At 38.4% G+C, this 26,997-nt stretch overlaps 1 protein-coding gene across 6 annotated transcripts in view; it reads right to left on the minus strand.

The window, feature by feature from the left end:
• Window positions 1-26,997, minus strand: part of FAM13B (family with sequence similarity 13 member B) — an 83,495-nt gene that overhangs the window by 9,506 nt on the left and 46,992 nt on the right. For all 6 annotated transcript variants that reach the window (XM_024752271.1, XM_024752269.1, XM_024752270.1 and 3 more), the window contains 8 exons: window positions 25,738-25,870; window positions 12,851-12,915; window positions 10,358-10,406; window positions 9,773-9,920; window positions 5,322-5,532; window positions 4,557-4,686; window positions 3,284-3,365; window positions 1,402-1,631 (listed from right to left, as the gene is read on the minus strand). In XM_024752271.1, coding sequence (XP_024608039.1) covers window positions 1,402-1,631; window positions 3,284-3,365; window positions 4,557-4,686; window positions 5,322-5,532; window positions 9,773-9,920; window positions 10,358-10,406; window positions 12,851-12,915; window positions 25,738-25,870 — 1,048 coding nt within the window. The remainder of the gene's footprint in view (window positions 1-1,401; window positions 1,632-3,283; window positions 3,366-4,556; window positions 4,687-5,321; window positions 5,533-9,772; window positions 9,921-10,357; window positions 10,407-12,850; window positions 12,916-25,737; window positions 25,871-26,997) is intronic.

The following is a 26,997-nucleotide window of genomic DNA, read 5'->3' on the forward strand; positions in this document are numbered from 1 at the left end:
CTTTTAACATACCAATGAACCAATGTTCCACAGAATACACTTTAACCCAAATAAAACTCTCCAATTACTCCTAGGACTAATTAAAATTACCGTTTGTCATCAGAATGAAAACTAGAGGTACAAAAAAAACTTCAGTGGATACATACTTCCTATAACAAGCATTTTAGATTATGTACGTTCAGTAGAGGATAGCCAGGTGAAGACTCTGTAAAACATTGTGATTTCAACCTCAAGCTTGAACCTTAAACCTAGGAAAAGGAATTTGAATAAAGCTAATCCAATCAAAATCATTTATAGGAAAGGGGTTGAGGAGGCTGGTATAACATAAAAGTAAAACCAAGAAAAATTGGGGGAACTTCTCTGGTGGTGCAGTGGTTAAGAATCCGCCTGCCAATGCAGGGGACACGGGTTCGATCCCTAGTCCGGGAAGATCCCACATGCCTCAGAGCAACTAAGCCTGTGTGCCACAACTACTGAGCCTGTGCTCTAGAGCCTGTGAGCCACAACTACTGAGCCAGCGAGCCACAACCACTGAAGCCCAGATGCCTAAACCCCGTGCTCTGCAACAAGAGAAGCCACCGCAATGAGAAGCCTGTGCACTGCAACGAAGAGTAGCCCCCACTTGCCACAACTAGAGAAAGCCTGCATGTAGCAATGAAGACCCAATGCAGCCAAAAAGAAAGAATGAAAGAAAAACTGGGGAGGGGAGCAACTAGAATTTCTAATCCAGCTCTGTTTGAAGGGAGAAAGACTCCAATATTTCGATCATGAGGTATACTCTGTTGTCAAGATAGGAATGCACATCAGGATTCATCACTGCCTGGACAAAAGTTCACCTAAGACCATCTACCTCTGTAGTCTCCCAGCAAATTTCATCTGATAAATGATCTTGTCTGCCAAGTGCTTTGACCAGGACTGCCCTAGGCATAGGCTATACTAAGTAATGGTTCTTCATAAAAATGCATTCAATTAGTCCTCATAACCATATTGTGTTAGTACTTTAATGGACATAATCGCAGTCACATGGCTGTTGAAGGAACTCAGCGGCAGAATGCATATAATATAACCAGTCAGGAACTGGCATAAGCTAAGAATTTAATACATACAACTACTAAGATACAAGGCCAAGATTGAAACTCTGGTATATTTCGTGCTCTTAACACACTCATCTTGTTAACTGCCTCCAATACAAGTGAACAGACCACATTCTAGTTTTTTTAGTTTTATTATTTCGACTCAAGCACTTCTATTGTGCTGATAAAAACATGCTTCTATAACTACAAACCTGGAGAGTAAACTGAGGCCAGCAGACTACCTAGACATCTTTAGGCCACTATTGTAATTATTTTATTTCAGGTATTCTAAAGGCTAGTCTGGGCAAAAACCATAGCTCAAGATTACTTTGATATCTTCTGGAAGACACCTCTCAACACGTTTTTCTTTCAGTCTTTTCAGAATAAGTTCAAGTGTTGCTTCCTTAGATGGCTTCTTCTCCTTCTGAATGACCCGGGATTCATCTTCATTCTCTTCATCTTCATGGTCTAGAGAAGAGCCAAAGCTTTTTGGAAGAGTGTTACTACGTGGACGTGTCTGAGGTACAAACTCTCCATCAGAGGTTTTGTGTTTTGCATCTACATTTCAGAACCAAGAGGGTAGATCAGTAATACTGATTTTAGCTAAAATGAAGCTAGGTCAAAAAAGGTGCAAGAGATGCAAAAGCAAAGTATACATCAACAACACACAGGCTCAGATATTTCAAAGTCACATGAAATATTTAAATTATATATATACACTGAGAGAACTATATGGTTTTTCTTTCAACCAATATTCATAGAAAGCTGACTAAAGTGATGCTCTGATGAGCATACAGTAGTAAACAAACAAACATGGTCTCTGTTGTCATGGAGCATGTATTCAGGAAGTAAAAAAACAAAAACTAAGTAATCAGATTAATAAACAAAATAATTTCAATGACTGCTAAGTGCTATAAATAAGATAAAGTAGAATGATGTCACAATGTTAAAGAAGTGTGCTTTTTGGAAGAGCAACTCCTTCAGATGGAATTGACAAAGAAGGCCTTTCTGAGATGGTAACGTCCTAGTTGAACATGGATTTAAAAGGAGCTAACCTAGCATAGAAGATTTAGGGGAAGAACATTTCTCCCCAGTTGAGGCAATAGCCAGGGCAAGGTCCCTAAATCATGACATATTTAAGGAACAGAAAATGAGGAAAAGTGATAAAATGGGCAAAGGGCAGAGTATAAAGGGCCTTGAAAGCCTGGGTAAGGGGTTTGGACTTTATTCTAAGTGGAAAGGGAAGCCCACTGAAGAACTATGAACAAGATAGTAACATAGTTTTTATAAAAGATAATTTTGGCTGCTATGCAGAGAAGGCACTGTAGGACAGTAAGAGTAGAAGAAAATTGGGAAATTAGTTAGGAGGCTAATAATTTAACGACACTCCTTAGTAATACATTCAAGGTAGTGATTCTCACTGATGGTTGGAAACTGGTGTTACACGAGGAAATTTTTGACAGAATTTTAAGGGAAAATTCTAAAGAAGTAGGAGAACTTATTTAACCACAAGAATGTAAATAAACTCAATGACAATAGGGACCCTGTTTGTCTTGTTCACTGCTACAACCTCAGATGTCTTCAAGTACTTGGTATTTACAGACACTAAAATTTCTGTTGAATAAATTCAAATGAATAAACCAAAATGTGATGCTCCAGATTACAAACCCACACTTGGTACAGATAATTTGTTAGGTATTAACAATTATTAAAAAGCATGTTCACTGAACACCCACAAAGGAAATATACCTTAGCAGGTGCTATAATGGACTGACACCCAGTAACACACGACCTAGTTTTTGATTCAAGACAACTTACAATTTAGTCTTTGTAGTATAAAAGGCTGATGATTATTCTTAGCCTTGGATGAAATACCCACCAAAAATTCTTAATACCTACCCAAACACAAAACTGCTTAATATTTGAAATATGTTTCATATAAACTTCATAATACAATACCACCTGTGAATATATAATCTAGGGTACCCTTCAAAAGACTATTACTAATAAAAACACATGAAAGACATTTGGAAGAATGTAATATAGTATTGCAACTTTGACCATAACTACTAAAAGAACAAGAGAACTTTTATTTTGCCAGATAGTGGCCAAGATTTAAAATTATCAAAAATTATAACTATAATTCTCAGATATTATTATAAAGAATATTTTTAAATGCAATTATATTAGAAAAATGGCACATTTTATACCTTTGATTTGCTTTCGCAGTTTGGTGAGCTCTGTCATCCATTTTAATACCTTTGGATTGGCTGCTATATCACTGTAGGAGGGCTGAAAAATTAAGAAAACAGAATCACTGATTAGGCACTCATCAACCCCCTACCTGCGCTAAGTCCCTCGCTGATAATTGCCTTTGCCCAAAGGAGCTGCCTGGCCCAAGGTTACAACCCCTCCTCCAGAGCAGCCAGCATCCATGACTGGTTATGTGGGATTAAAAAGGCCTGGCGCCCTCATCTCAATTCAGGTCAATCCTGAGCAGCTATCCTAACTTGAGACCCCGTGGAACCTCCTCTACTAAACCATGCTGGCCTCACTCCTTACAGCTGCGATTCTCCCTAAACACTCTCTTGGAAATCACATGCACTGAAATCTCTGTCTCAGAATGTTTCCCAGATGATCCAACCTAAAACAACTCTACCACTATAAATCTACTCATAGATAGACGCTGTTCTTTCATAAAGATAGTATTTTAAGAGATTTGTTAACACCTCAATAAAATTAAGATATGAACTTCTAAAAAAAGAAAGAGAATCCATTTAAACCTTTGTGGGTAAGCAATGGTTCTTGTTTTTTGTTTTTTTTGCCATGCTGCACGGCATGCAGGATCTTAGTTCCCCAACCAGGGATTGAACCCATGCCCCCTGCAGTGGAAGCGTGGAGTCTTAACAACTGGACCGCCAGGAAGTCCCAATGGTTATTTTAATTTATGCCCAGATAGTATTTTATAGTTCTCATGGCAGAGATTTCACTCAATCCTCATTTCATATTACTTTAAGTAGACAGGGCAAGATACTAAGTAAAGCTCTCTTGGAGGAGGGCCTATCAACTGGCAGAAGCCAGATTTGAATATGGGTCTTCCGACTCCAAGTATAGGGCTTTTTCCACTTCACATGTTCTAATTATTAAATATCTCATCCCTCCACCCCCACATCCCCTGGCTACCTGTGGTTTTTGAGAGAGCACAGCATTAACGTGATTTGTCAATGTAAAGTATTTGCTTTAAGAATTCTACAAGTTGTTTTCCAATAGAAATATAAAAATGCAATGGTGCAATGGCAAGAATACTGGTCTGGAATCAGAAGGCTAAGGACCTATATAATCTCAGATCTACATGATCACTATTTCTCTGGGCATCTTAGATTCGTTCTCTCTCCCAGGAAAGAGATGGAGGACTTTCTTGGAGAGCATTAGTCTCCAAGTTCCAACAGATCTACCTCACAGTGGACAATGCTACAAACTTACCTTGCTATTTCTTTCCCTTTCAAACTGTTCCTCAAATTGTCTGATTTTTTTCTGAAGTTTCTTGACTAAGTGATATGGAGTTCTGTCTTCTCTTTTTTCATCTTTTGAACTAAAAGATGATCTTCGAGTCCTGAATTAAAACAAGAGGCAAATACCGTTAGTTAAATATTTAAGTTATCGACACCATCTCTCTTATTATCCTGATAAAACATGATACTATTACCAAGAAGTATATTTTTAAAGTGAAATTAAGTCCCTAACACTAAAGGACAGGTAGTAAAAAGAAACTTAAACTATGTTAGAGACCACAAAATTAGCTAACACAAGTAGCGATGAAAACAATTGGGAATCATTCAAAAGTTGTTTGGGCAAAGGCAGAAGAGAAACAAAGACATCTAGCAGCTCAGAGCTCTTTTGGTGTTCAAACTGCAAAGGAAAGGTTCTAACTTTCAGGATCAATTTTAAGTTTTGATGATAAAAACATCTAGGATTGGTGAGCTCCACTTGCAGCTTCCCTTCCAGAGTTCTATATTTCAGTCACAAGTGAATAAAAACACCATGGAAAGATGTCTTATTGGACAGCAAACCCCCAAAATACCTCAGTGAACTCAGAATTTAGGGGCAGCCAAAATAAAAAATTACAAAAGCATGCTTCATGAAATAGGGGAGAAAGCTCTCAACTGCAGGTCTGGAGGATTAAAATCTCTCAAAGGACCTGGGTATGTGATAGGATTCACCTCCCATAAGAACATAAAAGTCATATACCTAGCAAAAGAAAGTGCTTTCGATGAGGAATCCAATGTTTCTGGATCATGTAGGAAACGCTGGCTTTGCCCAAAATCTAAACTCCGGTGTGATAATACTGGAGGACAGTCCTCTTCCAGAGGATGATGATTCATTCTTCCAGCTTGTGGAGAGAGTTGAGCTTCTCCAGACTCAGAGTCTTCCTGCCAAGACTTAAAAGCAGGAAATGGCTCTGCAAAACAAACACAAAGAATAGTACCATGGGTCTCTTGGTTCCACATGGAAAAAAAGTCACGCAATATCAGCTATATGTTCTTTAAACCTTTATCATTATGTAGTGGTTCATATAATAATTATGGGTTACTAGGGTCTTCATAAAGCCTACTATAGTTTAAAATTGTCTGAGCTTCATTTTTCAGCTCAGAGTTCTAATTTCACATAAGGAGTTACACTTTAAATTTCTGAACCCAGTCACAAAGTAAGAAGGGACACTGTCAAGCTCTTTAAAATTAAAATGTTATTTTTCAAGTAGGGAAAAGTCTTCTTTTAGAAACAGTAAACACTTAACAGTCATCAGTTAGGAATTTAACTTAGCCAAATGCTGCCAGGTGAATAAATCATCCCTCACTGTAAAAGTACTGTGTTAAGAACTGGAAGCTATTCCTCATGCTATTCAGAACACTTACCCAATGGAGTTCTTGGACTCCAAAAGAATTCTAACCTTCCCAAACAAAAGCAGCTAACTCACCTGACAGTACCTGGCCTCTAACATTAAACTGTGGTGGTTATTTTCTGCTACAGGATTCCTGTGTATAATACATATTTTAATAATTAAACACCCCAAAGTATGACCAAGACAAAATTTAAAAGCACTACTCCCTCTTAAGCACATCTATTTTATTGGAGTTATCCTGTATGTTCTCAAATGAAGCCATGTTAAGATATTTGATGTCTTTGCACAAATAAGGTTTGATTACATACAGAACACATATAGATAAACACACAATCCACAAATATACTCCAAATACAAAATTATCTTCAAGTATCACTGGATTCAGGGTGGGGATTGGGACTTTTCCATCTACACGTTAACTTTATAACTACAGCGTAAAACTTTGATACTGTGGCTTTTAATAGCAAAAATTAGTTAAGTATTTCTGGATGCAAAAATGGCTTGACAGTGTCAGAAATCAAGAATGATGTTTTCTTTTTCTTCACACAATACCTACGCATTGCTACTAATTTAGTTTAACTTTATGCATTAGCAATTTAAAGCATTACTTTTTTTCAGGGTAATAACATAATTAATTTAGTTTTTAAAGCCCAGATCAATCTGATAACTAAAAATTGAGTACTAAGCGTGCAATCCCATAATAAACCCAGCAATAAAGTGATTTTCAAAACAACCCTTGTACCTGCTTCCCAGAAAATAAGTAACTGGTAATAAACATTTTATGAGAAATCTCCTGTTTTAAGAAAAGAAGGAACTAACAAAAACAATATTTTCTGGGTATCATCTTTAACCCAGAATAGTTTTCCTAATATATGGGGACAGCAGGAGAAGGGCTAATAAAAAGGCAAACAAAGTGAACCATAAAAAGGCAAAAAGCTAAACTATGGCGAACCATACTTACCCTCCCCATCTCTCTGCAGATGCATTGTTTTGAAATCAATGAGGGGAAAAGTGATAGGGCATGACGCTAATAAAATGGAAAAAATGGCAAAAAATACTAAAGTGAACACACAGCACAGTCAGAACAAACCATACACATAACTAACACAAAGCCAAAGATACCAAAAACATTTCCCTAAAACCAGTTAGGCATTCTGCTCAAAAACTTTATTCAAAGAAATTACTACTAACCAAACTTTAAAAACAAACACAAACATACATTTCTGTTTCAGCAAGCAAGGCAAAAAAAAAAAAAAAAAAAAAAAAAAAAAAAAAATCAAAGTAGTGCTGTTCTATTAAAACTCAAACATAAAACTGAAGAAATGGAAACTTAATCAGGTACTGTTGAAACTTTTCAGTATAAATGATTTGACAGAAAAATATTTCCTTTAGTTTGCTCTTTGAAAAGATCCTACTGTATTTCATTCAAGAGTCAGCAGGAAAGAATCTGAAGTAAAGATGTTGTCTCCTTCCATTAAAAACCAAGATCTTTGGATGGCTGCTACAAATGCATACTGGTGGCAGACATGTGCTACCTGCTTGCTAACTGCATTCTGCTGACTACCATTTGAACAATACAAAAAAACAAAACCCACATACTTAGGAAGAGTGAGGTGGTCCTCCATTTGAAGTCACCCTACTTCTCTATTAAGAGTCATTTCAAATGGGGTATGTCTCTGATTCCAAGGTATGTAGGGTCTAAAGTAATTTGATCTCTTAAGGAAGACTATTATTTAGAATATCTTGACTCCCAGTTGTAGAAAATCAGTCTCTGTATTATGGGGCACAGTTGGAAAGAACAACATGGTCTGCTAATAGCTACTCTCCCAAGCACATGCAGAGTTCATGACTGAGAAGTTTACTCAGATGTCTACTGCTCTTGGCTCTCTGAAAGTCACTGACCCGACCCTTACTCCTGGAAGAGCCAGAAGGAGGTCTACGAGGACTTCTCACAGCCAGGTGGCTAACAGGGCAGTTCAGACACTGAAAATCAGGGATCAGGAGTACATAGTGACCTACTTTCCCTACCACCACAAGTTGTAAAGGATGGATTCTGACAAAGCAACAAAAGAGAGCCTACCATCAGGGTCTCTTTGGGGAAGCCTCCAGAAAGCTGAAGCTGGACAGAGAATGTCCTATCTCCTCAGACAATGGAAAACAAATGGTCTTCTATGCTTAAAACTTAAGATCAGAACCCTTAGGACAAAGATTGTAAAGGGCTATTTATCTGCATCCTCCAAAAAGAAGCAGGATTAAATCCTCTGTCAGAATCCCAGCTTTATCTTTTACAGACTCTTCCTACTACAGCTCAAGGGATGCTCTATTGACCACCACTCCTTTTCAGTGACCATGCCAGGATAAATAACTAAAATGGACATCTGATCTTCACTGCCACCAGAATGCTAACATATCCCTAACTCTGGGGAGCATCTTCATAAATTCCAAACATCCTGAATAACCCAGAACAAAGTAAATGGAAGACAACTTCCTGATTTAGTCTAAGTTAAGACACATAATATGCCATTAGGCATGCCAAACACCTAGACCAAAAAAGGGGTAGGAGGGGGAGGAGGAAAGACAGCAATAAAGATTGGCACAATGATTTGTTTGGGGCTTTTAGAAAATTGGCTATACCTTAAAAATAAACAAATAAAAATGCTCCTACTGTGATCAGGTACATAGACTTGAGGTGGCAAAAGGAGTCCGTGGTATTGGCATTGCAATTCGTCTTGTTATTGCTACTGTATGTCACTGGCTAACTTGCCAAAGGTGAGATTACCAAGGGATCTTCATCCAAGTGAACAAATATACAACTTTAAGATTTCTGAGTGGTCTCCTTGTCTCTTTACATAGGAAGGTGTATGATCCAGAGGCCTCCTGGATCCAAATTTGCTTCTTACTTCCACTCCCAACCGCAACATTTTATTTGAAAGTTTACAAACACACAGCAAAGTTGAGAGAATTTTAAAGTGGACATCTATATACCAATCACCTAGATTCTACCATTAACATTTTACTATACTTGCTTTATAACATTCCCATTCCATTATTTATTATTTTCTTCATGGATTTCACAGTAAACTGTAGATACCTGTATACTTCCCCATAAACACTTCTGCATGCAAATCATTCACTGAAGTTCAGTATTTATTTATACTCTTTGCTTCTTTTGATTAAAAAAAAACTTACATACAATGAAACGCAAGTCTTAAGTATATATCTGCTGAGTTTTGACAAATACATATACCCATGTGGCTTGCCTTTTTAAATTAAAACTAAAATTTCTCTCCTTTGTAAAATTTGTTAGGACCCTGCTCCCATACCTTCATAACCTAATACCGAGATACAGGGATACAGTACAATATGTGCTTACAAATAACCTTGAAGATAATTTCTTTTTAAATGTATTCCTGATGATTATAAAGAAAAGGTAGCTATATATAAGCCCTCTGTTTAAAGTGGTAAGATCCCCAAGCCCTAACATACCAGACTTTCAAAAACTGGGAGACAGCACCTGGTTTAACAATTAACAAAATCCTATCCTTGATTTTATTTTTTTCATCAGTTTTAACATCCATCTTCAGAGCTAACGGATAAAATAAGAACTTCTAGTTCAAATGAGATAGTTGCCCCATAATTTCATAAGTGCATTTGAGTAAAAATAGTCACTCACTCTTACATGAATCAAATAAAAATGAATAAGGTTGCTAAGAAAAGGGCAGTAATCTCATTTACTGCCTTGGGTAATTTCAGTTACAAATAACATTATCAGGAAAATAATGTGTGTGGGTAAAATTACCTTCCCATTTATCACCGTCAGAAACATTCTTCAGATCTAAATGTGGAATTTGGACACATGCTGCCTCCCCTTGAACACCAACACTTTGACCTCCTGGCACTTCTGATTCAGTGTTGGCATTCAAATCACATATCTTCCTACTAGAATCCTGTATTTTAAAATAAAGAATACATTTCACAACAAAGAAGATTTTCACACCCAGCTTAAAGACAACCAGCATATATCCTTGTGTAGTCTTCATTAGTTTACTGTGCCTACAGTTAACTGTCCCACTCCCACCATTCAAACTATTTTCAAATACAAATGTGCAGTTTTATAATACATCTTACTGGAACACAAAGTTTGGATCCCAAATTGAGAAAACTGTTTTCATAACTAAGTTTCTTGTAACCAAAAGTGGCAAATAACACAAAAACAAACAAAAAAACTAAAGTGGCAAATCAAGTTGCTGCTTAACTGTAAAACATTTGGTAAGAGTATTTACATTTCAACCTATTAAACCCAAGAGTTAAAGGTCAGATACAATAACTGGTAGATTAAACCTAGTCGAACTTTTAAGAACCATAAGAGAAAAATAATTCTTACCAGAATGAAGTGTGACAACTTATCACTGTCAAATGACAAACATTCTTTCCTAAAAATCAAGTGAAGTTATTAGTCTTTTAAGAATAAATTGGTTCCTATCATTGCATATTTCTTACCTAGATTCCTCTCTTCCTCATACAGTTAGGATTTACAGGGTGAGAGCATAAAACAACAACTGGACATATGCCCATTCTTTGGAGCCTTATTATCTGAAAATCACACACTACTGAAAAGATCCACAGAATCAGTTCAGGTGTAGAAAAATTAAGTAACATTTAACACCCCTTTACACAGCCACTCCCCCAAAAGAAAAACACTTTAAAAGGAAAAATATAATCCACAATAAATAAAAGCCCAAAGAACTGAATGTATAATGGAAAAGATTTTATAAAAATAAATACTAGTTTTAACCAAATAACTTTATTCTCTCCCACTCTGGGACATTTTTTTCCTTTTTAAAGATTTCTTAAAGGTATAGCTATGTACCTATATATATATATTTTTTTTTTTTTTTTTTTTTTAAGGTATAGCTATGTACCTTTTTTTTTTTTTTTTTTTTTTTTTTTTTTGCGGTACGCGGGCCTCTCACTGTTGTGGCCTCTCCCATTGCGGAACACAGGCTCCGGACATGCAGGCCTAGCGGCCATGGCTCACGGGCCTAGCCGCTCCGCGGCATGTGGGATCTTCCCGGACCGGGGCATGAACCCGTGTCCCCTGCCTCGGCAGGCAGACTCTCAACCACTGCGCCACCAGGGAAGCCCTATGTACCTATATTTTAAATCTGATGGTATTCTATTACAATCAAAACAAGGTTACTACTTCTAAACCTCTCCTTCCTAAAAACATAATGGTAACATGTAAAAAGGAAATTTATAAAATCTCAATTCACTTCTTATTCCCCCATAAAAACTAACTCCCATCTAGAACAAGTGTTAAAGCAAGCTGTCACAAATGATCTCTACCTATTTGACCAGTCAACACAGTATCTAGTATCACAGTAGGTTATCAATATGCCGACTGCGGGAAAGTTCTCCTCCCCAAAGACACTGTGGCAATTTACAAAGATACTCACTGGTGCTGCTCCTACCCTGCCATAAAAGAGTGTGCATAAAAGAATTGCAAGAAGACAGGTCTTGATCTAAATATGGATTCTTGCTGAGCATGAGAAACAAACTAAATTCCCTGGGAAGCAAAAGCCCTCTTTTGCTTAGAGTGGGAGCAAATGGGGGGATGAGCTAAATTCTACCCTAACAGACTAAAAGACCTAATCACCTAAATTTGAGAAACACTGAGTGTTAAACATGCAAAATGTAATCCACTTAACCAAGAAAATCTTTGGGTCTAAAAACAAGTTTGCTAACCTATACATAAGTTGAAGGGGAAAGAGCTTTCTTGAAAAAGATTGAGTCCTCACTAAATGGATCCTTATTGTTCTACCAAATCCAGATGTCATCATTCTGGGGATGCCTGTTAATGCTGTTAATCTTTTATCTTCAGCCCATAGCTCCAATATTCCCTGGGCTGGAAGAAGATCATTCCTGCCTCCTGAAAGGAAGCACAAGGAACTGCTGTAAGCAGGAAATCTGTGGACCTTCAGAGTATGGGGACGCTCCAGAGACATGGCTCCAAAGAATTTACGTGCCCTCAGAGAACAGGTTTCCTACCCACAATTAAGAGAGACAATGGCATTAATGCAAGTTTACCCCTGCCAACAGGCTATCACCAAATTAGTAATGCTGTATGGGACTTCTCAGTATTTACAATCTAGTCTCCAACTTCATTACTAATGTGTTTTTAGAATATCAAATCATCATTCTGAAGAAAATTATAACACACTTCTTAGCAATGTCTTAAAGAATCATAAAAAGAGTAACGACACCCAAAACCTACTTTAAAACATTCTAGAAAGCTTCTGCTTAAAGGGACTTTATCTATCGAGTAACTATGGGGACTACATATGGCTGAAATACTCATTGCCTCAGGGATCCCCCTTCCATTACTGCTGGCCAAGGACATAAACAAGCACCAACTGCATAGGACTGTACTGGGACACATGGAGGAGTAGTTAGAAGGGGAACAAAAACATCCCTACATATTTGTTGATGCAACTATGTTACAAACTTTCAGTTAGCTATCCATAGTTCCAAGACTATGAATTAACTCACTGAAATGTATTCAAAATATCAATAAACTCCCAAATTGTTCTACAAATCAGCTGAAAGTTTTAAGTGTCTCCAAGAAGGCTGTGTTCTTCCTTCTGAACGTTTTCCAAGTTATAACTAATGTCTGTCTGAACCTGCATCTACTTTCAATATTTACGGACATTTAATATGCTTTATACTTACCATCAAAACAAAACATTTGGTATTTTAGATCATCTAAAATGTATGTTATAATGGATAGCTTCATCTAAAACATTCACCCCAGAATCTGTAAAGAACTCCAATTCTCAAAATGAATAATTAATTAGCAACAACAAGAGAAAATGCTTACCTCTCAAGACAGTCATCTTCACCATCACCATGGTCACTACATGGCTCTAACAGTATACCTACAGTCTGACCAAAAGAACACAACACTGTATTAATGGAGTTCCCATCACTTACATATGAGATGAAGTTTCTGATCTAAATTAGGATATTAGATTATAAGTTAGTCAAATGCCCCTCTTTAACTACTACTTATAATAGTCTATAGATGTTAGCATCTCTTTTTACAGAGAGTAATTTATCTTCCTCAAAACCTGAGTCTCATGTGTGTTTGCGTGTGTGTGTATAAAATGAGGACCCTGCATTTCTTGCTACCCCAGTGGGCAATAGGTACTGCTACTACTATCACATTCTTTTTCCTTCCTTAGAATTCTCTCCTCTGAAAATGATGGTCTGCTACTTCTCTTTCTCCTCAGCCATGAACATACAGGTTGGTTAACTTCCTAGCAGGTAACAGAGGAGTCATGTAGTTCACCAGATCCCTTTATTACATATAATTGAAATAACACCTCTGAACCTCAGAAACACATGAGAAGGCTCCTGCATTTTCCAATGGGTTTAATGACATCATCCCATGCTTATTCCTCCCTTAAAATAAATACCTCCCAAGTCTAATACAAATGTCTTGTGCATTACTTCAAACTATGTAAACTTTTTAGTGTCTTTGATGATCACCTCTGAAATCAACAAAAGCTTTGATCTTCTTAGATTCTTCTTAAGAAACTACCGCTTGTGCAGTTTTGTTTAATATGAAAGACAGTCTGTAAGGAGCTATTAAAATACTTCTCTCTTTTCCAACTAGATATCTCTGTGAAGCTAAACTGGCCTCATGCACTAGAAACAAAAGAACCTATAGAACAGAGAGAATGCAGAAGCAGGTATGAGAATCCAGCTGACTTCTGTTAAGTCAGACAGACATTAACCAGATTTTTAGATATGTATAACAATGCTGTGCCTCAAATTAACTATTTTTAAAAATAGCTGCTTTTGAGCAGAAGTAAGAACTACAATCTTGCAGCCTGTGGAACAAAAACCACATTCACAGAAAGATAGACAAGATGAAAAGGCAGAGGGCTACGTACCAGATGAAGGAACAAGATAAAAACCCAGAAAAACAACTAAATGAAGTGGAGATAGGCAACCTTTGAGAAAAAGAATTCAGAATAATGATAGTGAAGATGATCCAGGACCCTGGAAAAAGAATGGAGGCAAAGATCGAGAAGATGCAAGAAATGTTTAACAAAGACTTAGAAAAATTAAAGAACAAACAAACAGAGATGAACAATACAATAACTGCAATGAAAAATACACTAGAAGGAATCAATAGCAGAATAACTCAGGCAGAAGAACAGATAAGTGACCTGGAAGACAGAATGGTGGAATTCACTGCTGCGGAACAGAATAAAGAAAAAAGAATGAAAAGAAATGAAGACAGCCTAAGAGACCTCTGGGACAACATTAAATGCAACAACATTCACATTATAGGGGTCCCAGAAAGAAAAGAGAGAGAGAAGGACCCGGAAAATATTTGAAGAGATTATAGTTGAAAACTTCCGTAACATGGGAAAGGAAATAGCCACCCAAGTCCAGGAAGCGCAGAGAGTTCCATACAGGATAAACCCAAGGAGAAACATGCCAAGAAACATAGTAATCAAATTGGCAAAAATTAAAGACAAAGAAAAATTATTGAAAGCAGCAAGGGAAAAACGACAAATAACATACAAGGGAACTCCCATAAGGTTAACAGCTGATTTCTCAGCAGAAACGCTACAAGACAGAAGGGAGTGGCATGATATACTTAAAGTGATGAAAGGGAAGAACCTACAACCAAGATTACTCTACCCGGCAAGGATCTCATTCAGATTCGATGGAGAAATCAAAAGCTTTACAGACAAGCAAAAGCTAAGAGAATTCAGCACCACCAAACCAGCTCTACAACAAATGCTAAAGGAACTTCTCTAAGTGGGAAACACAAGAGGAGAAAAGGACCTACAGAAACAAATCCAAAGCAATTAAGAAAATGGTCATAGGAATATACATATCGATAATTACGTTAAATGTGAATGGATTAAATGCTCCAATGAAAACAGGCTTGCTGAATGGATACAAACACAAGACCTGTATATATGCTGTCTACAAGAGACCCACTTCAGACCTAGGGACACATACAGACTGAAAGTGAGCGGATGGAAAAAGATATTTCATGCAAATGGAAATCAAAAGAATGCTGGAGTAGCAATACACATATCAGATAAAATAGACTTTAAAATAAAGAATGTTACAAGAGACAAGGAAGGACACTACATAATGATCAAGGGATCAATCCAAGAAGAAGATATAACAATTATAAATATATATGCACCCAACATAGGAACACCTCAACACATAAGGCAACTGCTAACAGCTATATAACAGAAAATCAACAGTAACACAATAATAGTGGGGGACTTTAACACCTCACTTACACCAATGGACAGATCATCCAAAATGAAAATAAATAAGGAAACAGAAGCTTTAAATGACACAATAGACCAGATAGATTTAATTGATATTTATAGGACATTCCATCCAAAAACGGCAGACTACACTTTCTTCTCAAGTGTGCACGGAATGTTCTCCAGGATAGATCACATCTTGGGTCACAAATCAAGCCTCAGTAAATTTAAGAAAATTGAAATCATATCAAGCATCTTTTCTAACTACATTGCTATGAGACTAGAAATGAATTACAGGGAAAAAAACGTAAAAAACACAAATACATGAAGGCTAAACAATACATTACTAAACAACCAAGAGATTACTGAAGAAATCAAAGAGGAAATCAAAAAATACCTAGAGACAAATGGCAATGAAAACATGACAATCCAAAACCTATGGGATGCAGCAAAAGCAGTTCTAAGAGGGAAGTTTATAGCTATACAAGCCTACCTCAAGAAACAAGAAAAATCTCAAATAAACAATCTAACCTTATACCTAAAGGAAATAAAGAAGAACAAACAAAACCCAAAGTTAGCAGAAGGAAAGAAATCATAAAGATCAGTGCAGAAATAAATGAGACAGAAACAAAGAAAACAATAGCAAACATCAATGAAACTAAAAGCTGGTTCTTTGAGAAGACAAATAAAATTTGTAAACCATTAGCCAGACTCATCAAGAAAAAGAGGGAGGGGCTTCCCTGGTGGTGCAGTGGTTGAGTCCGCCTGCCGATGCAGGGGACATGGCTTCATGCCCCGGTCCGGGAAGATCCCACATGTCGCAGAGCGGCTAGACCGATGAGCCACAGCCGCTGAGCCTGCATGTCCGGAGCCTGTGCTCCGCAACGGGAGAGGCCACAACAGTGAGAGGCCCACATACCGCAGAAAAAAAGAGGGAGAGGACTCAAATCAATAAAGTTAGAAATGAAAAAGGAGAAGTTACAACAGACACCACAGAAATACAAAGTATCCTAAGAGACTACTACAAGCAACTCCATGCCAATAAAAGAGACAACTTGGAAGAAATGGACAAATTCTTAGATAGGTATAACCTTCCACGACTGAACCAGGAAGAAAGAGAAAATATGAACACACCAATCACAAGCAATGAAATTGAAACTGTGATTGAAAATCTTCCAGCAAGGGCTTCCCTGGTGGCGCAGTGGTTGAGAGTCCACCTGCCGATGCAGGGGACACAGGTTCGTGCCCCGGTCTGAGAAGATCCCACACGCCGCGGAGCGGCTAGGCCCATGAGCCATGGCTGCTGAGCCTGTGAATCCGGAGCCTGTGCTCCACAAGGGGAGAGGCCACAACAGTGAGAGGTCTGCGTACCGCAAAAAAATAAATAAATAAATAAATAAATGCTGGAGATGGTGTGGAGAAGAGGGAACCCTCTTGTACTGTTGTTGGGAATGTAAATACAGCCACTATGGAGAACAGCATGGAGGTTCCTTAAAAAACTAAAACTAAAAAAAAAAAAAAAAACAAAAACACACATGTACCCAAATGTTCACTGCAGCACTCTTTACAATAGCCAGGACATGGAAGCAACCTAAATGTCCAACAACAGATGAATGCATAAAGAAGATGTGCTACATATATACAATGGAATATTACTCAGCCATAAAAAGGAACGAAATTGGGTCATTTGTAGAGATGTGGATGGACCTAGAGTCTGTCATGCAGAGTGAATTAAGTTAGAAAGAGAAAAACAAATATTGTATATTAACACATATATGTGGAATCTAGAGAAATGGTACAGATGAACCTATTGCAGGGCAGGAATAGAGATGCAGATATAGAGAACAGACTTGTGGTGTGGACACAGGGAGGGAATTGGGAGATTAGGATTGACATATATACACTACCATGTATAAAATAGATAACTAGTGGGAACCTGCTGTATAGCTCAGTGCTCTGTGATGACCTAAATGGGGGGATGGGGGTGGAGAGGTGGGAGGGAGGTCCAAAGTGAAGGAATATATGTATACATATAGCTGATTCACTTCATTGTACATCAGAAACTAACACAACATTGTAAAGCAACTATACTCCAATAAAAAGAAAAAATATATAGATGCAAAAATCCTCAACTAAATATTAGCTAATCAAGCACCTAAAAAACTACTAAAAGAACTATACACAACAACCAAGTAGGATCTATCCCAGGTATGTAAGGCTGGTTCAGCATTTGAAAATCATATAGTGTAAGCTATCATCAACAGGCTGAAAAAGAAAAATCACATGATCTTATCAAGAAATGCAGAAAAAGCATGTGACAAAATCTAACACTCATGATAAAAACTCTTAGTAACTAGGAACAGAGGGTACTTTTTCAACTTGATAATGACTGTCTACAAAAAACCTACACCTAACATCATACTTATTGGTGAGAAACTCTATAAACTTTCTGAGTTCAGGTACAAGGCAAGGATGTTCCCTCTCACCACTCCCTTTCAACACTGTATTAGAAGTCCTTGCTAATACAGTAAGGCAAGAGAAGGGAAAAAAGGTTAGCAGATTGGGAAGGCAGACATAAAACTATCTTTGTTCACATATGACATGATTGTCTATGTAATGTAGAAAATCTGAAAGCATTAACAAAAACAATCTCCTGGAACTAATAAGTGATTATTAGGTCGCAGGATACAAGGTTAATAAACAAAAGTCAATTGCTTTTCTATACACCAACTGCATTCTGAAATTAAAACACAATACCATTTACATTAGCACCCAAAAAAGTGAAATATTTGGGTATAACATTTATGTGAGGGGGACTTCCCTGGTGGTACAGTGGTTAAGAATCCACCTGCCAATGCAGGGGCACAGGTTCGAGCCCTGGTCCGGGAAGATCTCACATGCCGCAGAGCAACTAAGCCCATGCACCGCAACTACTCAGCCTGTGCTCCAGAGCCCGTGAGCCACAACTACTGAGTCCATGCACCACAACTACTGAAGCCCACGCACCCTAGAGCCTGAGCACCGCAACTACTGAGCCCACACGCCACAACTACTGAAGCCCGAGCACTCTAGGGCCCACGTGCCACAACTACTGAGCCTGCGCTCTGCAACCACTGAAGCCCATGCGCCTAGAGCCTGTGCTCTGCAACAAGAGAAGCCACTGCAACGAGCAGCCCACGCACCACAACAAAGAGTAGTGCTTGCTCGCTGCAACTAGAGAAAGCCTGCACACAGCAACAAAGACCCAAAGCAGCCAAAAAAATTTTAATTAATTAATTAATTTTTTAAAAAACATCTATATGAGAAAAACTACAGAACTCTGAGGCACTAAATCAAAGAAGAACTAAATAAATACAGAGATATCCCATTTTCATGGATTGAACACTCAATATTGTCGAGATGTCAGTTCCTCCCAATTTGATGTACAGATTCAATGCAATCCCAATCAAAATCCCAGCAAGTTGTTTATGGATATTAACAAACTGCTTCTCATCTTTATGGGGGGAGGTAAAAGACCTAGAACAGCCAACACAATACTGAAGGAGAAGCACAAAGTTGGAGGACTGATACTACCTGACTTCAAGACTTATTATAAAGGAATAGTAGTCAAGACAGTGTGGTACTGATGAAAGAACAGACAAAGAGATCAATGGAACAGAATAGAGGTCCCAGAAATAGACCCCCATAAGTATAGCCAACTGATCTTTTTTTTTTTTTTTTTTCTGTACGCGGGCCTCTCACTGTTGTGGCCTCTCCCGCTGCGGGGCACAGGCTCCGGATGCGCAGGCTCAGTGGCCATGGCTCACGGGCCCAGCCACTCTGCGGCATGTGGGATCTTCCCGGACCAGGGCACGAACCCGTGTCCCCCGCATCGGCAGGCAGACTCTCAACCACTAAGCCACCAGGGAAGCCCTAGCTAACTGATCTTTGACCAAAAAGCAAAGTCAATATAATGGAGCAATGATAGTCTCTTCAACAAACGGAATTGGAACAAATGGACACCCACCTGCAGAAAAATGGATCTAGGCAGAGATCTTACACCCTTCACAAAAATTAATTCAAAATGGATCATAGACCTAAATGTAAAACACAAACTATAAAACTCCTAGAATATAACACAGGAGAAAACCTAGATGACCTTGGGAATGGTGATGCCTTTTTAGATACACCTCCAAAAACACAATCCATAAAACAAGTAACTGATAAGCTGGACTTCATTAAAATTAAAATCTTCTGCTCTGCAAAATCTGATATCAAGAGAATTAGAAGACAAGCCACAGACTGGAAGAAAATACTTGCAAAAGACACACCTGATAAAGGACTGTTACACAAAAAAGCAAAGGACTCTTAAAACTCAATAATAAGAAACAACCCTTGAGACACAGATGTAGAGAATAAACATATGGACACCAAGGGGGTAAAGCGGTGGGTGGTGGGGGGAGTGGGATGAATTGAGAGATTGGGATTGACATATATACACTAATATGTATAAAATGGATGACTAGTAAGAACCTGCTGTATAAAAAAATAAATAAAATTCAAGAATTCAAAAAAAAAAAACAAAAACAACCCAATTGAAAACTGGGCCAAAGACCTTAAAATACTTCTCAACCAGGGAACTCCCTGGCGGTCCAGAGGTTAGGACTTGGCACTTTCACTGCAGGGGCCGGGGTTCGATCCCTGGTTGGGGAACTAAGATTCCGCAAGCGGCAAGGCACAGCCAAAAGAAAGAAAGAACTAAAACTCAATAACAAGAATACAAAACCCAATTAAAAAAAAAAAAAAAGACTTCTCACCAAAGAAGATACACTTCTTTATACAGGAGATGGCAAAGAAGCATATGAAAAGATGCCCCCACATCATATGTCATCAGGGAAATGCAAATTAAAACAATGAGATACAACTACCTACCTATCAGAATGGCCAAAATCTGGAACACTGACAACACCAAATGCTGGTGAGGTTAGAGAGCATTAGGTATGCTAATACAATGCTGGTATGAATGCAAATTGGTACAGCCATTTCAGAAGACAGTTGGCAGTTTCTTACAAAATTCATACTGTATGATCCATCAATTGCGCTCCTTGGTATTTACCCAAAGTAGTTAAAAACTTAAGTCTACACAAAAACCTGCACACAGATGTTTATACCAGCATTATTCATAACTGCCAAAACTTGGAAGCAACCAAGACGTCCTTCAGTAGGTAAATGGAGAAATAAACTGTGGTACATACAGACAATGGAATACTGTTCAGCACTAAAAAGAAGTGATCTATCAAGCCACAAAAAACACACAGAGGAACCTTAAATGCACATAACTAAGTAAAAGAAGACAATCTGGAGCTACATACTATGTGATTCCAACTATATGACATTCTGGAAAAGGCAAAACTATAAAGACAATAGAAAGATCAGTGGTTGCTGGTGGGATGGGGTATGAACAGGCAGAGCACAGTTAAAAAACCCGGTATATTATATATTTTTCCAAACCCATGAAATGGACAACACCAAGAATGAACCCTAAGGTAAACTAGACTTTGAGTGATTATGGTATGTCAGTGTAAGTTCACTCTTGGTAAGAAATGTACCATTCTGGTGAGTGATGTTGATAATGGGGGAGGCTATGCATATGTGGGGGCAGGGAATACATGGGAAATCTCTGTACCTCCCTCTCAATTTTGTTTGTAAACCTAAAACACCTCTAAAAATAGTCTCTTAAAAAAGAAAAAGAATTCCTGCTTTCTTAAAGTAACTAATACACCAACTTCATTCAGCAAATCTACTGAGTTGCCTACTATCTGCCAGGTGACATTTATTTGTTTGGTCATATATTCCACAAATACTTAATGAATACATACTATGTGTTCCAGATAATGGGGATGTAATAATAAACAAAACAGATGAAAATCTCAGCCCTCATGAAGTGTACAGTCTAATGATGGGAAACAAACTAACAATAGATATGTGCAATGGTGACAGAACTATTAAGGGGTAAGAGGGGCAGACAGTGAAGGACAAAAAGTTCAGAGACTGGATAGAGGCAGGTCAGTGAGAGGGCCTGTTAATACATACAGAGTAATGAGGTTTGGCCTGAGAAGGTAAAATTGAGGAAAAATCTGCAGGATCAGATGAGGAAACAAGCCATAGGCATATCTAGGCAAACAGCAATCCAGACAGCACCTTAAGACTGAATTGTCTCAATCATAACTGTCCATCAGTCCATGTTTCCCTACTGCCTATTGCTATATTTTTATACCTAGATGGCACTGGAAGGTTCTGAGATGAGAACTGACATTATGTAATTTTCATTTTAAAAGGATCACTCTGGCTGCTGCTCAGAACAAACCATAGGGCGGAAAAGATAAGATCAGTTAGGAGGCTGTATTAATCTAAGTGAAATGATTGGACCTGTGTGGTGGCAACGGAAACATTAAAAATGGTCAGATTCTATACAAACTTCGAAGGTACAATCAATAGGTCTTTGTAACGGACTAGATGTGCAGTAAAAGAAATCAAGGACGACCCAAGGCTTTTGGCCTATGCATGTGGAAGGAAAAACTGCTGTTTACTGAGATTTTAAAGGCAAAAGGAAGAACACATGTGTCAACAAGATTACAAGTACAGTTTGGTGCATGTTAAGATGGATATAAAATGTTTATATGATGTTTATGAGATATTAAGATGTTTATAAGATATTCAATGTTGGGTACAACAGCTGGGTATAGGAATCTATAAAGTTCAAGAGAGAGATCTGGACTAGAGATAGAAACCTGGGAGCCTTTAGCATAGTTGTAATCACATAGTATGTAGTCTTTTCAGATTGGCTTCTTTTACTTAGTAATGTGCATTTAAGGTTCCTCCATGTTTTTTTTGTTGCCTGATAGCTCATTTCCTTTTAGTGCTGAACAGTATTCCACTGTCTGTATGGTATTTAAAACCATTAGACTAAATGAGATTACCAAGGAAGTGAATGAAAATTAGTGACCTGAGAACTGGGCCCTGGGCCATACTAAATTTGAGAACATGAAAAGCAATCAGCAAAGGGATAGAGCAGCCAGTCAAGGAGAAAAAAAAACCCAGAGGAGTGCGATATCCTAAAAGCCAAGTGAAGAAAATGTATCCAGGTAGTAGGCATAATTAATTGAATCAAATTGTGCTCTTAGGTCAAGTAAAATGTGCAAAAGACATAATTAGTGATTTGCAAGAACAGTTTCAGAGGAATGTTAAGGGTAAAGGTTGCCTGGAGGGGATTCAAGCCAGAATGTGAGAAGAGAAATTAAACAGACACAGATAATTCATTCAAGTAATTTTATTATAAAGGAAAGCAGAAAAATGGTGGTGTGGCTAGAGTGGGAAGAAGGGTCAAGAGAGGGTTTTTTCCTAAACATGGGAAAAGTAACAGCCAAAATATTCTACACTGATGGGAATGATCCAGTAGACAGGCAGAAACCGATAAACCAGGAAAGAGCAAAGAGACAACAACAGAAGCAATAACCAAGAATAGATGAAAAGAGATTAATCGAATACACCAGTGGAAGTAAGAATATTAATACACAAGTAAAATACAAGTCCAGTAAAAGTAACAACAGCAGCTTAACTTCTGTAAAATGTTTTCCAGCTTATAAAATAACTTTATACTTTTACTTCTTTGGATATTTATAACAATCCTCTAACAGAGGTATTACCTCCCACTTATATAAAGAAAAGCAAAGAACAACTCAGAGAAATTAGGTAACTTGGTCAAAGTCACACTGCTATTAGCAGGCAAAGCCAGAATACAAATCTCTATAAATTCCTTATTACAGGTATGTTAGCTTATGATTTAGAATGAAAACATGCTGAAGAAAATTTCCTCATTCATTAAGTATATTATCTTAAAAAGTGTTAACAAGGGACTTCCCTGGTGGTCCAATGGCTAAGACTCCATGCTCCCAATGCAAGGAGCCCGAGTTCAATCCCTGGTCAGGGAACTAGATCCCACATGCCACAACTAAGAGCTCACATGCTGCAACTAAAGATCCGGCATGCCACAATGAAATCCCGTGTACCACAAGTAAGACCTGGCATAGCCAAATAAATATTTTTTAAAAATAAAAAAATAAGAATAAAAAGTGTTAACAAAACTAAACTTTGAAACATGTCTTAGAAAAAGGTTGTTTTGTACATTTATTGAAATTATTTTAAAAACAATGTTACTACTAAAAATTGTGACAGTGAAAATTTACTTTTTAAATGATGTTCATACGTTTTCCATAATTATGAAAAGATCTCATGTTCTTCAGGAAAAAATATGGGACATACAGGGCTTTTAAAAAGAACAGGATCTAGGGCTTCCCTGGTGGCGCAGAGGTTGAGAGTCCGCCTGCCAATGCAGGGGACACGGGTTCATGCCCCAGTCCGGGAAGATCCCACATGCCGTGGAGCGGCTGGGCCCGTGAGCCATGGCCGCTGAGCCTGCGTGTCTGGAGCCTGTGCTCCGCAACGGGAGAGGCCACAGCAGTGAGAGGCCCGCGTACCGCAAAAAAAAAAAGAACAGGATCTAGGGGAAGATGGCGGAAGGGTAAGACGCGGAGATCACCTTCCTCCCTGCAGATACATCAGAAATACATCTACACGTGGAACAACTCCTACAGAACACCTACTAAACACTGGCAGAAGACCTCAGACCTCCCAAAAGGCAAGAAGCTCCCCATGTACCTGGGTAGGGCAAAAGAAAAAACAGAGACAAAAGAACAGGGACGGAACCTGCACCAGTGGGAGGGAGCCGTGAAGGAGGAAAGGTTTCCACATACTAGAAGCCCTTTCACGGGCGGAGACTACGGGTGGCGGAGGGGGGAAGCTTTGGAGCCGCGGAGGAGAGCACAGCAACAGGGGTGCAGAGGGCAAAGCGGAGAGATTTCCGCACAGAGGATCGGTGCCGACCAGCACTCACCAGCCCAAGAGGCTTATCTGCTCACCCGCCAGGGCGGGCAGGGCTGGGAGCTGAGGCTCGGGCTTCAGTCGGAGCGCAGGGAGAGGACTGGGGTTGGCGGCGTGAACACAGCCTGCAGGAGGTTAGTGCACCACGGCTAGCCGGGAGGGAGTCTGGGGGAAAAAGTCTGGACCTGCCGAAGAGGCAAGAGACTTTTTCTTCCCTCTTTGTTTCCTGGTGCGCGAGGAGAGTGGATTAAGAGCGCTGCTTAAAGGAGCTCCAGAGACGGGTGCGAGCCGCGGCTAACAGCGCAGACCCCAGAGATGGTCATGAGACGCTAAGGCTCCTGCTGCCACCACCAAGAATCCTGTGTGCGAGCACAGGTCACTCTCCACACAATCTCTCCCAGCAGCTTCAGGAGGAGAGGATTAAATCTCCACAATCAACTTGATGTACACTGCATCTGTGGAATACCTGAATAGACAATGAATCATTCCAAATTGAGGAGGTGGACTTACAGAGCAAGATTTATTATTTTTTCCCCTTTTCCTCTTTTTGTGAGTGTGTATGTGTATGCTTCTGTGTGAGATTTTGTCTGTATAGCTTTGCTTTCACCATTTGTCCTAGGGTTCTATCCATCCGTTTTTTTGTCTGTTTTTACTTCTTTAAAAAATTTTTTTCTTAATAATTTTTTTTTATTTTAATAACTTTATTTTAATCTTACTTTATTTTCTTTTCTTTTATCATCTTCCTTCCTTCCTCCCTCCCTCCCTTCCTCTCCTTTCTTTCTACTTTTTCTCCCTTTTATTTTGAGCCATGTGGATGAAAGGCTCTTGGTGCTGCAGCCAGGAGTCAGTGCTGTGCCTCTGAGGTGGGAGAGCCAACTTCAGGACACTGGTCCACAAGAGACCTCCCAGCTCCACATAATATCAAATGGCGAAAATCTCCCAGAGATCTCCATCTCAACACCAGCACCCAGCTTCACTCAACGACCAGCAAGCTACAGTGCTGGACACCCTATGCCAAACAACTAGCAAGACAGGAACACAACCCCACCCATTAGCAGAGAGGCTGCCTAAAATCATAATAAGTCCACAGACACAAGGGAGGATGGCAGGGAGGGAGACGCAAGAGCGAAGAGATATGGGAACATATGTATATGTATAACTGATTCACTTTGTTATAAAGCAGAAACTAACACACCATTGTAAAGCAATTATACTCCAATAAAGATGTAAAAAAAAAATTAATAAAAAGAACAAAATGCGTCCATAATACCACCAAACACCTTAGCTGACAAGGTAATTTGTTTCCTTCCAGAAAAGTATTTTAAAATAAGGTGTTTTATATTTACTTCTCTACTCAATGATGGTTCCTGACCTCTACTGAGAGTATGTATGTTCCTGGGACTTATAACCAAGGCAAACATGTGTAACAGCAAAGATATTGAACTATGGCTTCTGGTATCAAAGGAACACATGAAGCAATCAGGATTGTAATCTAGTACACCTAACACAGAGATTTTTAAGTCTTAGCATTTCTTACCTGGTTATTTTCTTCATCCTCAAATACAAAATCTTGCTGCATAACTTCATTGTCTAAATTAGTGCTAGCCACAGGTTCTGAACAGTCTCTGTTACATTCACTGGCATTAATAATACCATCAGCAATATCAACCCTAGTAATGAAGATTAAAAAGTCAGATCAGGCCACATGTTGAATACGTAATGCTTTAAAATAAATAAATAAAAGTAACAATCTGAAACTTTTCCTTGTCAAAGAAAATTTGTCTTTTTCATAAAGAACCACAGTTTCTTTATCTTGCCAAGTTAGATTATTAAGTGTACAAAGTTTATTTTTGTCTCTCCATGGGATGTTGTGAGGAACCTACCTGGTTTGCTATCCACTTTGAATATTTTCAAAAGCAAATAAATGGTTTTAAAAATAACTTATGTGCCAAAATAATAATTTCCCTTATAAATGCATACTCTAAATCATAATAATGACCTGTTTACTGATTAAAATACAAGTCTAGCACTAGGTACCAGAGTGTCCAACACCTTATCAAGTACAACAGGAATATCTTCCTACTGCATATTTTTTCATCTTATATAATTTAGAATATGCACAACACTGCAGGTTTTTGTTTACAAAGATGATACCACTATTAATGAGAATATGAGTTATTTCCATAATACTGTCTGAGTATGGGCATAGGTTTTCAGGATCTCTAGCTAACTTAAGGGCAAACTCCAAGAAATCTGCTTATATTATATCCTTTGAAACATTTTCCTACTATTTCCAACTTTTAGATACTGCTTCTTTCCTTCATATTCAACTCAAATACTCCCTAGATCCACTTGTATAGTTCAAATCATGCCTTCAAAGCACATAAATCAGGGCCATCATATCGAGCTGCACAGGCTGGTGATGCCATCTATGCAGACTACATGGCACACCTGCAGTTGTACAATACGGTATTCCATAAACATATTCCAAGCATTGGTTTTTATATCCATTAATTTTTCAGTTTCATTTCATACTTGATAGCTAGTCTAGTATACTTGACACATTTGGCCTTTTAAAAATCTAATTCTTAACAACAAAAACAGAATTCTACCCAGTCATCAATTTTTTTTGCCTTCCTATGAATTCTCCAAATTTGGGTACATCTTTCTTAAGATCATGATCGATGCTGCTCTGTAGATCTGTCCCCAGAACAAAAACTGATCAACGCAAACTATGAAATCATTGCACTGTGGTCTCAGAGAAAGGAACCTATATATCCTAAAGTGCAGGGCTGAG

This window comes from Neophocaena asiaeorientalis, unplaced genomic scaffold (genome assembly GCF_003031525.2).
Source record: "Neophocaena asiaeorientalis asiaeorientalis breed wild unplaced genomic scaffold, Neophocaena_asiaeorientalis_V1.1 scaffold204, whole genome shotgun sequence".
Classification (NCBI taxonomy): domain Eukaryota; kingdom Metazoa; phylum Chordata; class Mammalia; order Artiodactyla; family Phocoenidae; genus Neophocaena; species Neophocaena asiaeorientalis.